Below are 16,484 nucleotides of genomic sequence, written 5' to 3'. Positions count from 1 at the left end.
TCGATAATGTCAATCCATACCTCCACATTAGGTTTTCCTGGTTTTAACAACCTTCTAGTAATAGCTTTTCTACTAGCAGCACTTGGGATCCAAAATAAATATTTGACATTAGAAGAAACACTATCTGATGTTGTGGCACCCATATATAAAGAATCATATTTAAATTGAATGTCAGTTTTCCACTGTACCTCACATAGGTTCTCCCAATCTTCGTCCTTTAGAACAAAGTTTCCTTCATGTTCCCATTTTCTGTTTTGTATACAGTGAACTACATTTTGCTTGTTGTAACCCCTTGTAGAGTCTTGAGATACGTTTCTGGTTAGAGCCAGCAGAATAAGCATCTATAAACACTTTTAACAGAATATTATCCCAGCCTACTTGTGTACACCCATTCTGTATCTGGTCAATATATTGCCGGACCTGAAGGAATCTGTAAAAATCTCCCTTATCGAAGCCAAACTGCCTCTTCAGATTTTGAAAGCTATTCATGGCCCCTTATGCAAAAATGTGCAATATGCTGTTAAACCTTGCGACCCCCACCTCTTAAATCTGGCGTCCCATCTTTTAGGCAAAAAATCTGGATCAAATGCGCACCATCTCAAGACCTTTACTGCATCCTTCCGGTTATTTTTGCACTATTACCTTGTTCCACATCTTAAGTGACAAACATATCCATGGGTTTCCCAATTCCTTTAAATTATTCAATAAGCCCTTATCCCTAATTGCAACCTGGATTGGAAATTGATTTCTAAAATGCATCGGACATATGACCCACTATGTTCTGCTCCATGTATCCAATGTTGACAACGTGACATGACATGGTTAAGCTACCAAAATAAACAAGAGGAGCTAGGAAAGGAAATTAACTGCATGTTTAAGTTCAGAAGGGGCAAACGTGTGGCTACACACAGCACTACAAAAGTCGTCAAGATTGAAAATGAAAAAATATTTGTTGCACAGCTGAATGCTGTATCACATCATGAGCTGGCTGTTCTCAATTCACAACACCCATTCCATCCAATCTAGCCTACGTCAGGCATTATGACCGAAACTCATGCACTCCCCCCCACAATTATTCCAAAATTCAAGCAAAGCAAGAATGACCAAAAGTCACTTTGTGTCAACAAGAGACTGACTCCACCGACTATCAATTGCAAGTTAAAACAGTTGACCACTTGAGTGCAAAAAACACAAAAGACCTCACCACAGCACCAGCAAATCTTAAGCAATAAATATCACGTCTTACCTTTATTCATGTGCTAGTGGTCTGCAGATGCATCCCGTGGTGTAGCCTACCACATCCATTTAGTACAACAAGTTATCGTTCTGATACTGTCCATGGTACTAGCAACCTGCTCTGGTGCTTTTTACCTATTTATTCAGGCTAAAATGACTTGATTGTCTAAAGCCTCATCATCCCAGCCAAAGAGTATTGGTATTATTAGTAATGACCATGTCACGGTTTGGTACACAGAAAGCTATGGTGACTCAAGTGCGAAGCAAAAGCAGGATACGTTTTAAGGTATTCATTCCTCAGACAAATATAGTTCCAATAAAGCTCAGAAGATCCAAAAACAACTAAAGACATAATTAGACAGAAAAACACAGAGAACAGAAAGTCAGAATTGGCGACATCTAGTGGTCTATGACAAAAGTCAGACATTGTGACAGACTACTTGCCAAAACGAAAAAATTACTTCACACAGTGTCTTTTTCCAATGTATTTGTTATCTTTCGTAGCATTGATCAATAGAGAAATAGTTAATAAGTTATAGATAAGTTACCGGCGGAGTGATACAGATGACGTGAATGAGAGGACTAAAATCTACTCCTTGACAGCGGTCAAATATGCTGGACGTGAGCATTCCACTGCATTGAGAAGAGCCGTGTAATAAACAAAAATAATTGACAGCTGAACGTTGGGAAGGCCCATGCAAGTAAATGGAGCAGTCTACAGCACTGAGAAGAGCCGTGTAATAAGTAAGGGATAATGTATAGAACGCCGGTCATTATCGGGAAAATAAGCCCCGACAGGGTGAACAGGACACCGACGGGCAGCGAAGGTGTCTTGCTTCGCCCTGAAGGGGCTTATTTTTGATAACATTCTATACTAATGTATAGAACAAATTCTATACATTATCCCGCTTATTACACGGCTACTTGCCAAAAAGAAAAAATAACTTCACATGGTGTGTCTTTTTACAATTTATTTGTTTCCAGCATTCGTAGTGTTGGTCAGCAGAGAAATAGTTGGCCAAAGACGTTGACGTTGCTTAGCAACCGAAGACGCTGGGGTTGACAAGTTACCGGACTACTTGCGGAGTGTTACCAAAGACATCATTAGAGGCAAAAAAAAACTTAGTTTTCCTTGAGCAATTATACTTAGCAATAGGGAAATATCTAATATAATTCACCGCCGGGAGTTGTGAAGAGCCCATGCATGTGAACGGAGCGTTCCACGTCATTGAGAAGACCCGTGTAATAATCCATAGTAATTCAACTCAACTTTTTTTTTGTGGTGGGTACAAAATGGATCCTGACGAAAACTGGTTGGGACGTTTCCCCAGCGGAATCGACGTCTATCGACATCAGCAGCTCTTCTTTCCTGTAACTTGACATCTTGACAACGATCGACCTCGGCGGGGCTTCCCCGGGCGGCTTTGGCATCAAGGCGCGGTGAGCTCTTTCCACTCGTAGTTCAAATGCGCTCCAGTTCCTCCCGCAGCAAGCGCTCCACATACACCACCATCGAAGGGGAATTTTCCTCCTCTCCCTCTTTAACGCTGTGGATTCTGATGTTTTTCTCTTCCGTCAGCTTAGCGTCCGGGTGTATCTGAAGGTGTAGCAGCTCCTGCACGGTATCCTCCACCACTTCTCTGGGTCGTTCACCATGTTTCAGTCGCATCAATCCTTCTCTCCGCCACTTCGATCCTAGTATTGTTTTTGTTAATTTCTTCCCGAATTTCTTTCAGCTGCTGTCTTTTCTGAACTCTCTCTGCTCTTTGAGTCCCCAGTGTCTCTTTGACACCCTTCGAGCATGTGTGTCATCATCGTACTCCATTACGCTGCTAGGCGAGGAAGTTTGGCTAGCTCCGTCGTCGTCGAATAACTCCGTCTGCATTGACTTTTTATTTTTCCCTCTAGACATTCTCAAGACACACTAACCTAAATGAAATTGTAATCTATTTTTTTTCAATATTCAGGTTAAAGTGGGTTACTTTGACTCAAAACGTTCTCTAAGTTGCCAGCGCGTGGCTCGGCAAACCGGAAGTCCGATATTGTCACATTTCACATACTGTTTGACCAGTTTTGCACAAGCCACTAAAACAATGCTTAAATCACGGGAAATGCTCTATAAACAAACCCTCAAAATCTTGGACCGGAAGTGAAACACCTGCCACCATTGTCTTATTTTGCGAAAGTATAAGCTTCTGAGCTGGGACAACCTAATAAAGTACGCAAATCTTCGCCTTATTTTTTAATGTTTCATAACCAAGCCCCCCTGACCGCTTCAACAGTGGGTCAAATACAAACCGGACAACAAATGGCTCGTCCCTGTGTAGTACCCTTTAGAAAAAAGTGCCTTTAGCCACTCAGCATTCTCAGTTACAGCGTCACAGGAATCGAAATAAGTACCAGGTCTTCTTACTGTTCTTTTTCAGGACAGCTGAAAATATGGCTAATTAGTAAACAGTGTGTTTACATTAGGGCCCCGTTCACACAAAGCCGATTTCATGGCGAAACCGCAAAGGTCTTGTACGGTTCGGCCTTCCGTACACACGAAGCCGGCGAATCCGCTGACCGAAACCGCAAACTTCTGAAACCGCCCTCGGAGGTGGTTTCAAATCTACCCGGTTTCGTTTTGGATTCGTGTGGACGCCTGAAACCGACTGAAACCGCAAACCATGACGTCATCGCCCCACCCCTCGACCTCCTAGCCAATGGCTCTTAAGCCCGCGGAGTCTCAGAAATCACATGCGAGCATGCGCATAAGGGCAGCCTTTATGCGCATGCTCGCCTCTTCTTCTTATTTCATTTCTTCTGGATTTCTGTACCAGAAGCAGCGCCCCTTATGGGCCTGGAATGTGTACTACAGCGTTTCTACAGATCTACCCGGTTTCGCTTGGCTTCGTCTTTACGGAGATACTCCGAAACCGGATAGATCGAAACCGTAACGGTTTCGCCCGTTTCGGCTTCGTGTGAACGGGGCCTAGGACTGCACCTGCTTCTCCGGCTGACTTATTGGTAACTGTCTTGTCTTGCTTGCTTGTCTCCTATGTGCTCCAGTCCCGTCTTGTGCTCCTGTCTTGTGCTGTGCATGCTAGTGTCTACATTAATGTGTTGGTGCTGCATGTTTGTGATTTATGCTGCTGAATATGTCCTTTTATTGTATGTGTTCTGCTCTAATCTACTGCAGTTTGCGCTTTCCTATGATGTTTTATGCACGCTGTTTTATTGTCTGCATATTTTATCGTCTGTTTGTCATTGTCTGTAGATTCGTTCTTACTATGTGTTACTATATATCCTCTGATCACTTATGTTGTTTTATTAATCTTTCTTTATTCATGCATTTTATTTCTGTAATTTTAGTTAGCCTTTTGAATATCTAGCCGGGGACAACCGATGTAAACTAGGCTATCTAGCTAACTTACAGTTTGACTGTAGATTAAAGTATAATATCCCTGAAATAAAATAAACACAAATTCACAAAGATAAAAAGGCCTGTGTTGTATTCAGTATGTATAGTTACTCTCTGTATGGACAGAGAAGATGATGGAAAAAGCTTTCATCAAATGGTGTCTTGAATTCTAAAATGAGTATAGAAAGCCTACTCTGTAAAACAAAAAAAATGTTATAACTTATTCGTTGGCTATAGGGAGTCCTTCTGTAGTGAGACCTGCTGTAGTGAGTCCTGCTGTAGTGAGTCCTGCTGCTGGTTTGCTCTCGTAAGTTGTGCCATAGTTAGTGCTGTTATGACTCCTGCTGTAGCGAGTCCTGCTGTATTTATTCCTGCTGCTGGCCAACAAATTTAACTTAAAATCTCCCCTCTTGGAAGTTGGCTGTTTTAAATTTGTTGGCTGCTCTATTATATTATTTGCAGTAGCCGGTATTCTAAATGTTTGGACTTCCTGGAAACATGGATCTTGGATCTTTCCAAGTCTGTAAGGCACAGCCTTGGAAAGAGTATTTTTCAACAAACTCCTGATACGCTAACTAAGTTGTTGATGCTTTGTTTTATGTGTAGGGACCCTAATCATGATACTGCAGAGGTTTGGTGCTATTTTCGGCAATAATAGTAGCAGTAAGGATATACATAGAACCAAGGTTAGTAGTCCTCATATAAGATTGATCGGGCGGCAAACTGTATCCCGAGGGAAAACTTCGATGGCTCGAGGGATTTCTGTAGTTACGGAGTCAGATAACTGAGTAGTATACTTTGTAACTAGTAACTATAGCTAATCACTTATTTTAAGCAACTTGCCCAACACTGCTACTAACCATGTAAATAGTGTTGCAAATAAAGTTCCAAACCTTTTTCAATTTTTATTTTGGTGTTTTATTTGTAAGGTGCAAAGTTATCAGGTGCAAGGAAAACTGATTCTGGAAATTATGTTGTTACGCCTTGTTCACACTACATGCGTCCGTCGACGGATGAACGAGGGCGTGTCCGATGTGTAGGTGGCTGGACTTTGTAGACGTATACTGCAGCAAATCTAAACGCTTCCCGCTACAAAGCCGATGTGTGAAATACAAAAGATGACACAAACAACACGTGACTACGAACAATCCTATCATTCCCCATTTCTTTAAAAAAAAACGGCCGGATTTTTCCTCTTTCTTCCTGCTTGTTATTGCAAAATGGATCCAGTAGACGTGGGGAGTGTATTTGCATAACCGCAATCTGATTGGCCGACGGATCAGGCGCTGCCTGAAAAGTAGATAATTTCTCTACTTTTTGACGCAGGCCACGGAGCCAAATGGACGGACGGACCCACAATGCATCTCGCGAGCACCCCATGCAAAGTTAATGAGATCCGTTGACGGACAGAGGTAGTGTCCATGTCTACGTACAGCACTTTACGGAGTAGTAAAATCTGCCTTCAGGCTGACCATTGAAAGACCTTATCGCTGTCACGCATATTTGAGTGGTCTTAAAATGCTGTTATTCGTGAGGATCTTTCCATCACTGCCAGTCACCTGCTATATCTACTGAATTTCCTATTTATTGAAGTATATAGCACAGGCCTTCTCATATTACGCGTCATATTTTTTTCCGACTTAGGGTAGCTCTCTGTTTTATTGTCATACATGTGTTTGGGTTACACCACTCAGACAGCGTTGTTACTAGTGTATAAAGTTTGGTTTAATTCCTTCACAGTAAGAAAAGACACAAAAACAGCGAGTTCAGGAGTAGCCTACATCCCAAGAGTACACACCCATTCCGTGTATATTAAGGCTCAGACTACAACCTGAAAACATGTCTTATCTTCAGGGCTCTCAAGTCTCACGCATTCGGCGTGAGACACACGCAATTCAACCCATGCACACGCTCACAGGCCACACTTCGTATTTCTCACCCAGAGAAATTACCAGGATAGCGCCCACTAATTTGGGCCGCTATAACAGTACACAGGTAGGAATCAAATGGGTTTCCCGTAGGCTACGTAGGGTAACCAGACGTCCTCTTTTGCCCGAACATGCCCTCTTTTAGAGACACTTTATAAAAAATGTGTGGCGTTATTTCAAAATCTTCCGGGATTTTATTAAAGCCTCATACATGTTCACAATCAATTTGTGTTGCGTTTCTCTGGGTCGTTCAGAAATTAGTTAGGCTACGCCCTCCCCTACTCAGTTCTATTTCACTTTGCATTGGTGGAAGTGAGTAGGGGGAATGGTTAAGTAGAGCCTTCAGATTGGACGGTTTGACTTACTTAGTTACCGTTATGTTTTGTGTTATTTTTTTTACAATTATTGTTTTATAAGGATAAATATTAACAACTTTCTCCTACAGGGGATTGATAAAGTTCTATCTATTGAACAGAAAGAAATACTTGGTCATACTTTACACACTTTACCACAGCATTGGCCTACTGAATGCCACAGATATATTTTAAGCATTGGACTGAATACCACATGAATATATAATTATGTTTTGGCACGTTTGCAACGTTTAAAAGTTCAGGGAAAAGTACATGCCTCTACTGGTGTTGCTTAAGCCAATAGCCTTTTGAGGCAGTGTTGATTCTGAATATTAGTGTTAAGGGCCAATAATGCTTATTATCATAAATTAGTCACCATGTCATTTGTATGCAGTCACATGTTAATACACTGCCCCCCCGCAACAAAATCTCACTCTGAACTCACTTCAAAACTTGAGAGCCCTGTATATTGTAAGTGCAATTCACTACTCATGTAGCCACCTACTGGCAAGGTATGGAAATGCATTACTTATATTAAAACTATCTTTCAACGCATTACTAAACAGAATAAATTAAATTATATATTACGTGTAAACAAACACAAATACTTTTACCAGGGGTATTTCCAGGTGCTACATTCGCCGCCCTGTACTGTGCCTTCACACAGCGAATGGTGTAGCCCCGTGTTGCTCGTCCCGAAGAAGGACGGGGGGGCGGCGCTTCTGTGTGGATTTCAGAAAGCTCAACGCCAACTCTGCCTTTGACCCTTACCCTACGCCGAGGGTGGACGAGTTGGTGGAACGGCTCGGCAAAGCACAGTATCTTAGCACACTGGACCTGTGCAAAGGATACTGGCAGGTGCCGCAAACGCCTGAGGCCCAGGAGCTGACCTCCTTCAGGGCTCCAACCGGGCTGTTCCACTTCACCACCGTGCCGTTTGGATAACATGGCGCTGCGGCGACCTTTCAGAGCATGATGGACCAGGTGCAGAGGGGGGCTGAAAGCTACGCCGCTGCCTACATCGACGATGTGATCATCGATAGCTCCTAATGGGCTGAGCATTTGACCCATCTTGCTGACGTGTTCCAGAGGATCAAGCGTGCCAGGCTGGTGGTCAATGCCTGCAAGTGTCAGCTGGCCAGAACTGTGGTTTTCTACCTGGGGTATGTTCTTGGAGGCGGTAACATTAAACCTCAGGTGAACAAGGTGGATGCCCTCCGAGGCTGTCCGCCACCAACAACAAAGAAGGGGGTGCATTCCTTCCTGGGCTTCATACCCAACTTTTCCATCAGGGCTGCCGTGCTGACCAACCTCACACGCAAATCAAGTGCCAACAAGGTGGCTTGGACAGAGGAGTGTGAACAGGCTTTTCAGGATCTTAAAGGCAGCCTGTGTCAAAGTCCAGTTTTACAGAGCCCCTACTTTGACCTCCCCTTCATTGTCCAGATGGATGTCTCAGGATTGGGGCTTGGGGCCATCTTGTTGCAGAGGTAGGGAGAGGAGTGGAGGCGGATCCTGTAAATCAGCCATAAACTCTTACCCAGAGAGACCAGGTATTCCACAGTAAAGAAGGAGTGTCTGGCCATCAAGTGGGCACTGGACACTCTGAAGTACAACTGGATGGGGAAAGAGTTTGTGTGACCACCGGCCACTGCCATGGATGCATCACATGAGGGACAGGTTAACACGGTGGTATCTGTCATTGCAGCCGTATAAGTTCATTGTCCAGTACAAAGCTGGAAAGGACAATGTAACTGCCGACTTCCTGTCCCACCTCTACGAGGAGGGTCAAGCTTAAGTAGGGGTTGTGTGATGCCGCGGCTATTGGCGCGTCCTCACACGTCCTTATTGTGGCCACACCAAACATTTCCCTCGCATGCAGTCAGTGAGAAACTGCAGAAACGTCCACTGCTGAGGACGAACTCAGCAGAGGAGTACTTCAAAGGTGAGTTGTTGTTTTTTTAAAAGCACAGGCAAAAAATAATTCTTTACTGTCTCCAGTAAAATCTGTAGACAAGACAGCAAATACAGAATGAATGTGTGGAGGGAACTAATGTACACTTCAGCGCAGTTTGATAGTAGGCCTATATTGGAATAAACTTTTTCCGAATTTAGCCAATGGACGATGATGAAATCCTGCATCAATCTATCTTCATAGATGAAGGGTTTAATCTGAGAAAGTCAGAGGGAGAAACATCACAGATATTTTGAATGTCAAATGTCTGCAGAGGAGATACATCGTCATCTGGGACAATCTAGATTTCCACCAATCTGCTCTGGTCCAGAACAAGTCCCATCAGCATCCACACTCACTCCAATCCTCCCCACCATACTCTTAAGGGCTGTGGATTATGGAGGAATTTTAAGGACTCTAATCAAATGAAAACGTAATGTTGAAGATAAAAATGCAATAGCACTAATGCTTTTTATTTTTCATAATATACACACATTATTTGAGTCAAAAATACAATTAAAATGCTATCTCTTTGCATTTTAAAACATGTCTGCTTAAATGTGGACAATATCCAAATAAAAATTAAATCAATTTGCGTTTGCATTTTCCAACTATGGCACGCTTCAAAGGAGACAATATTAAAATGCAAATGAGTGGGTGGGAGAAACTCCACCCATGGGTAAATGGCTGAACATTAAAATCTGTGACACCCTTCACATCACATCCTCGTCCCTTGTGGACATACCTGCTCTCCAATGGGTGGAGATTCTCCCGACCACTTATTCACATTAGAATTTTGTCCACTTTTAACACATTTAAATACAAACAGGTTTGCATTTGCTTTTCATTATTGTCCACTTTATAGAGGAGGGAATTTTCGGAAAAGGGTTAGATTGGCTGATTTTATTTTAATTTTATTGATGACACATTTACATAGTCAAAGCATTGCATATGTATTCCTGTTGCAGTATTTTATCTTAAGGTGTCCCTTAAAATGTAATGAAATGCAGCCTGCTGAGTCTTTGCAGCATTTTATAATAGCGATCCTTCCTAACATTCGTTGTGCTGTTGATTTCATAAACAGAACCAAGCAGGGAGTCGTACAAACTTTTGTTTTGGTTATTGGGTGCCTTGGAGACCAAAAAGCATAAAGGGTGCCATGGATGCTGAAGCACGATATGTTTACACTGACAATACATGAGTGGATACTAAAGAGATCCCAGTCCAAACAATTCAGCTCCTCTCCAGTTTAGCCCTGATCTGTGAGTTCTTAGCCTGTTGAGCAGTGATCTCAACGTACTCTGAGGTCTGCTCCTCCCCCTGGGGGAACACCGGGTTCTGCACAGCACCTCGCTTGGCAAAGTCAATCTCTCCGTAGTGGATCTCCTCTTCCACCTGCTTGTCTGACGCCTCGAATATTGGATTCTGTGGAAGAGCATTGATACATGAATAGGCCTACATGACTTGAAAGAAGAGTCAACAAGTGGTTCCCATAAAACAGGGTTAGGGATGTTCAAGATTTTTTCACTGAATCCCACAAACAGAAAAATATAAGAAGGGCAGGGACACTCACCAGAGGTAAGGTATAAATATCGCCTCTCTTCTAGTGTATCAAAGTTAGCGAAATCATTCGAATGAAGTTATGCTTGATAATTGAAAATGCTTAAAGAAAAAACTCAGCTTATATAATAGCCTTCTGTTCATGGGTTTCCCCTTTATACAGCCCTGTATAAAGGGGAAAAAGGTATTGGTATATTTCAAGCTTGTTATGCGAATAAGTTACTGAACAATTATTGAACAGACTCATCATTCTTTTTGTGTGGATTCTCATCAGAGGAAACTTGGCCTTTTCCAAGCTTCGCCAGAAGTCAGTTAGGGAGAGAAGGTGATGTTGATTCTTCAGAGAATCATCACACTGCAGTGTTTCCCATACATAGACCAATGTGTGGTGCAGCGCTACAGAATCAACACCGAGCGTCACATTGATACCGCTTCTTTTTTTTTGCGATTTTTTAATCGTTCCGTTCATTCATCTCCTCATAGCACTCTTTCTCCCCGATATTCTCGTTCACACACGCATACACACAGGAACACGCACACACAGAGACAAGCGCACATTCATGCCAGTGGAGCGCGGGTACGCTTACAAACAGCACATTCGCCCGCTCCTCCTCTCAACGCGCCTATCAAAGGAAAACCAGCGGGCTGAAAAAGGGTCCCACTCCGTCTCACGCACCACACATTGCTTTCTGTCTGCGGGAAACACTGCACTGCCTTTCGATAAGTTCTGATTGCACTTCTTCTGCATGGTTGAGATAAACCTCCACTTTCACATCAATCTGAAATAGACTGAACTGCGACATGGAGGAGAAAGGGATTGTTGACCGCGATTGAAGCCCCGCTGCCCAAATTCCTTCTCAATCATGGCTGAGATAACCCCCACTACGAGTCTCGTTATGGAAATACCAGAGACGTCAGAGAACCCAACCCCAGCCGAACGGTTATTCAAATAACAACACACACACACACACACACACACACACACACACACACACACACACACACACACACACACACACACACACACACACACACTCGGCGCGTCTGAGCTTTGTTTTTTCAAAGGCAGAGCAGGATGCCTCTCATTTTACACCTAACGCCATTTCTAGTCCTTGGGGACCATAGGCAGGCTAGGGGAACTCATATTAATGTTAGAAAACCTCATAAAGTGAAATTTTCATGCCATGGGACCTTTAACTTTTTGTTCTTGCTCGGCACCAGTGTAGGTCTGATGGTTTCATGTGTTGCCGTACATTATAGTCTTTCATCACTGCAACAGTTTCATTGCACATCTCCCATTGCACATTTCCCCCCTGCACTCACTTGCTATTCTGTGTTTCTTTGGTTCTGCCATTTTTGGGCACCATGGCAAAACATTTATTTGATTTATTTTGTTTGTTGAGAGCTACCTTGTTTAAGACGGCTCCCCCTAGTGTGTAAACTAGGAGGCCCTGTTAACACGACGACGCATGCGGGTGAAAACGACAAATTATTTGATCAGACGTGCCTCTCGTTTATACGTCACATCCATGTGCAATACAGGCAAACAACAACAATTTCACACACTTTTGCGTCATCGTATATGCACACAGATTTCCCCCAAAAGACGCTCGTCTACGCGGAATAAAAAGTGAGAACGCAACACCACTTTGGCGATTTGTGTCCAGATCGTCTCGTCTAAATTGAGCCTAAGAAATACATAGTACTACTCTACCGTACCACCTATGTATTTATTGCTATAGCAGAGTATAATTGTATCATGTTTATTTTCGAAGGGCTATGATTAGATTTTTGCTTGAGTAATTCCCCTGTAGACCATTGGATACGTTTAGTCAATTAGAATCCTTTCTTTATTGCAGCAAAAACAAATTACTGCGAGTAAGCTTATTCTTTCGTTTTTCGCAAATAATCTTAACAATGCCTTAAATAAGACAATGTACAGAAATGACTGCAACCTACAAAAATGTTAATGAGTTCATCGTCCACATTGAAGTCGTTTGGTACCATTTGGAAATTCAGTAAACTTGTTTGCTTGCCTTCTTAGGGTAAACCATTTCTAGTGCAGGATGCGAGTACGGTGTGGTTCCTACCTGTTGCTGTGTTGAAATTTTCTTCTGTAACCACCTAAAAACATGAGGTGGGATCACAGGTTAGAACGGATATAGATCTATATCTAAAGATAAAGATGTATGTTACTGTGTATTTTACTTACAGGACACCGATGATCAGACCAATAAAGAAGACGGTACCAAAGAATCCACCAATTATCAGAAGGACATTCAACTCTGTAGGAGATTAATCATTGTAGATCACTGGGGCATTGTCATATCCAGATTGTAGGGATATGTTTGGGATATGTAGCCTATATAGTAAGGTTTTTATTATATGGTCTATAGGTAGAAGTTGATATACCGACGCTTTCACCGCTGACAGTTAGCGTAATCTCTTTTGATGTTTGGTTTCCCAAGGGATTCGTGGCCACGCAGTAGTAGATTCCTCTGTAGCTGGACACATTGAAGCTGTACAAAGATCCATCTGACACGTTCAGGGGTCCCTCCGCACTGCTCCTGAACCAGGTGAACCGGAGAACAGGGGGGTTGGCTCTGCTGGTGCACGTCAGGTTGACCACACTGCCCAGCGACACCGTGGGGGGGCTGACGGAGGCCTGGGTATCCTTCGGGGAATCTACAGGAACACAAGATAAGTCTTCAATTTCAAGCTATGGTTCCGCTATCGACGTATTTGAATGCAGTATGTAAACTCTTTCCGCTTCTCAGCCGTCCCGGCTCACTGATTGGACCGTCTGCTGGTCACTCACAGGAAACGTTGAGCGTCACGACGCTCTCTGCTGTTCTGTTGCTGGGCCCGCCTGCTGGGTCGTTTACCGGATACTCCGCCAGACAGGTGAGGCGGACCCCGTCATGTCGGTCCGACAGAGTGATATCCAGCCACCGGGTCCTGACATTAGGCTCTTGGTCTCCGTGCGGTTCAGGCCGGCCCTCAGGGCCTCCTGACTGGTTCCAGCTCAGGTGAGGAGGCTGGGTGGGACAGGGTGCGATGGCCCTGCAGGTGAACGTTACCCTGCTCCCCTCCGTTAGTGGTCCCTCCAGGAGGGTCTGTATGGAGGGTGCTGGGGCTGAATCTACGTTGTTGTTTTCAAGAAACATTTGCATTAGGCTGAGATGTAGCTTTAATATCCACATGAATGAATGCAGCATGTTCAGTGTTGACCAGTGTATTCAAGAGGGGAGGATAATCATCATTAACACATTAAAGATTGTATGAGGGAAACAAAAAGTGTGTCTCAGCACATGGTCCATAATAAGCTTTATTACAATATGACTCTGTCATAAAACGTTGTAAAAACATTATATAAAATGAAAATACTATGCTGTGGTATCGATACTTTAATTCTAGACAAAGAGAACGAGAATATCTACCTCAGGAAGTAGCCGATAATCAGCAATGATCATAATCATATTGAAATAGGCTACAAATAATTATAACATTGAGTAATCAAAAAATAGACCCCCAAACCAAATGGGTTCTCCTACCTTTAACTGTGATTGTAAGAGGACTGCAGATGTCAGTTGCACAGAAACCGGTGCTTTCCACTCTGAAGTAATATACGTCAGCATAACTTGAGATCATGTTTGTAAAAACAGTTGTGCAGTTGTGTTCACTCATATTCCCAATGATACTAATTGGATAGATATTATCTTGTATGTTGCTGTGGAAAACCACATTTTCTGGACGATACCTAAAATAGGGGTTCGATTTTATCCATGCACCCAATATGGGTTGGCTTTTATCTATTCTATGTGATGGTAGTGAATCAAATGAACATGGAATTTGCAAACAAGTGTCCCTCAATGCCTCCATCTTGTTTGGCATAGATGCATGAAAAACTTCAGGACAGGATCCCACACCACCTGCAATGCAAGCATTTTTTACACAAATTGGCCAATGACATGCATCCTTCCTGTCCCACCACATCCTCCTCTAACAGCCTGGCCACACCTCTACTAGACCGGCATCACATTCTGAACATGGATACCGGCTTCATTTACGATTCATCGATTGCATGCAGATTAGCCGATAGTCCAATTAGGTGTAAAACTAATTATAGATTCTGTGTCTTGTAGGACGGGTCTGTTGGCGTGTCAAACTCAATACCTAAGCATATTCATTACTTGGAACTAAATATTCAAGTTTAGTTCAACAAATTCAACAAATGAACACCACTCACCTGAAACAAAGATGACATTCAGTAGCATTTCCAACTGGATCATCGTGATGCATCTTGTGAACCTCATCTCCTGCATCATGAATTCAAAGAAGGTTAGAGTTAAGGGACAATTGTCTTCGTTTTTAATGTGGACTTGGTTAAGGTACCTACATCTTCGTTGTTGAACAATCACAACAAATAACAACTATTAAAATACAGTAGGCTACATGGAACAAAAAACTAAAAACATCATGCCTTAAACAGTTTATTCATGGCCTTAAAAAAAGAATGTATATAATGTATTAATTCCTTACCGAGAGCCGCAGGTGGTTTTTCACAGCCAACAGGCAGAGTTTGTTGTAAAAGGAGAACAGTGTTGAACCAATGCGTTGTTAGACATGGGTGTACCTAAATAGAGAAGTTAGGATATTTCCTCCTTTAGCGATTGTCCCTCTGTGACTCTCTTCTTGATGATCCATGCAAGGCTAATCAACCTTGATGGACCTTGATCCTAGTACTTCCTCCTCTCAACCATACATGAAGCAAATGTGTGGCGGCAGTCCTCTGGATGTAAATATAAAAATAATCAATATTTTGTCACCAAATGAATTTGTATTCACACTACAATCTGAGTTGGGTTAAAACCGATCGATTCACAAAATGAAAAGGCTTGTGTTGTATTAAGTGAGCATAGTTACTGTCTGTTTGGACAAAGGATAAGCTGGAAAAAGCTTCAACAAAGAGTTTTGTGTTTTAAAACGAGTATAGAAAGCCTACTATGTAAAAAATGTATATTGATTATAACTTATTCCAAGTTCTTTTTAACTGACATACGACAAACAAAACCAGAACCATAGTTTTGTTTAACTCTAAAAGTCAGTCAATTCCTATGGTGAAGCTTTTTCAAGCTCTACTACTGCTTGGCTGGAGGGAGTCCTCCTGGTGTAGCGAGTCTTAATGTAGTGAGACCTGCTGTAGTGAGTCCTGCTGCTGGTTGGCTGTCGTGAGTCCTGCTGTCGTGAGTCCTGCTGTCGTGAGTCCTGCTTTAGTGAGTCCTGCTTTAGTGAGTCCTGCTGTACTGAGTCCTGCTGTACTGAGTCCTGCTGTACTGAGTCCTGCTGTAGTGTGTCCTGCTGTACTGAGTCCTGCTGTACTGAGTCCTGCTACTAGTTGGCTGTAGTGAGTCATAGATGCTTAAACAGAGTATTATTTTGCTGACATGAGTGGATGCAAAATCGATCTTGTTGCAAATTATGATATTCAGTGTTTCTCCAGTTCAGCCCTGATCTGTGTGTTATTAGCCTGTTGAGCAGTGATCTTAACGTACTCTGAGGTCTGCTCCTCCCCTTGGGAACAATATGAGGAAATAATAATAATAAGTTATTTTACATTAAATGTTCCTTCTTTTTTTCTTGGACCGTGTGGATTTTGTGGATGTAAAGATACGTGCAGGCATCAACATTTGTAAATTAATCTGTAAAATGACAGGTAATGAACCATCATTTAAGATTACATTCATATTATGTATTTTATTGCAGAGACATGTGATTTTCACAGAGTGATCCCAGGGCACCCCCTGGTTAACAGTTCTGATCGCCCAGTTCCAATCTCTTTCCAATTACTTCAGGCATTCATTGCAATATCTTTTATTTCCAAGATGTTTCAATGGTGAATTTTGATGATGTTTTGCGATATTGAATACATGTGTCCCCAATATGCCCTCTTTCATATTAAATAGACCCCAGGTCACCTCATTACATCACTTCCTGTAGGGCTTGATTTATACTAGATTATCTACTACTTTTAGTAAACCTTAATGCCC

General features: G+C 42.5%; 2 protein-coding genes across 2 annotated transcripts in view; both read right to left on the bottom strand.

Moving 5' to 3' along the window:
- Positions 1 to 16,484, bottom strand: part of LOC115537203 (Schwann cell myelin protein-like) — a 39,923-nt gene that overhangs the window by 6,249 nt on the left and 17,190 nt on the right. The window lies entirely within an intron of this gene.
- LOC115537680 (uncharacterized) overlaps positions 9,314 to 16,484 on the bottom strand; it is a 52,035-nt gene continuing 44,864 nt past the window's right edge. Inside the window, exons 9-16 of the mRNA XM_030349725.1 lie at positions 14,977 to 15,034; positions 14,684 to 14,753; positions 13,989 to 14,366; positions 13,253 to 13,576; positions 12,847 to 13,119; positions 12,647 to 12,719; positions 12,525 to 12,558; positions 9,314 to 10,299 (exon numbers count right to left, since the gene is read on the bottom strand). Coding sequence (XP_030205585.1) covers positions 10,108 to 10,299; positions 12,525 to 12,558; positions 12,647 to 12,719; positions 12,847 to 13,119; positions 13,253 to 13,576; positions 13,989 to 14,366; positions 14,684 to 14,753; positions 14,977 to 15,034 — 1,402 coding nt within the window. The 3' untranslated portion in view covers positions 9,314 to 10,107. The remainder of the gene's footprint in view (positions 10,300 to 12,524; positions 12,559 to 12,646; positions 12,720 to 12,846; positions 13,120 to 13,252; positions 13,577 to 13,988; positions 14,367 to 14,683; positions 14,754 to 14,976; positions 15,035 to 16,484) is intronic.

Source organism: Gadus morhua, chromosome 23 (assembly GCF_902167405.1).
Source record: "Gadus morhua chromosome 23, gadMor3.0, whole genome shotgun sequence".
In the NCBI taxonomy this organism is placed as follows: domain Eukaryota; kingdom Metazoa; phylum Chordata; class Actinopteri; order Gadiformes; family Gadidae; genus Gadus; species Gadus morhua.
The sequence above is the reverse complement of the archived record's forward strand: the minus strand, read 5'-3'. Positions and strand labels throughout refer to the sequence as shown.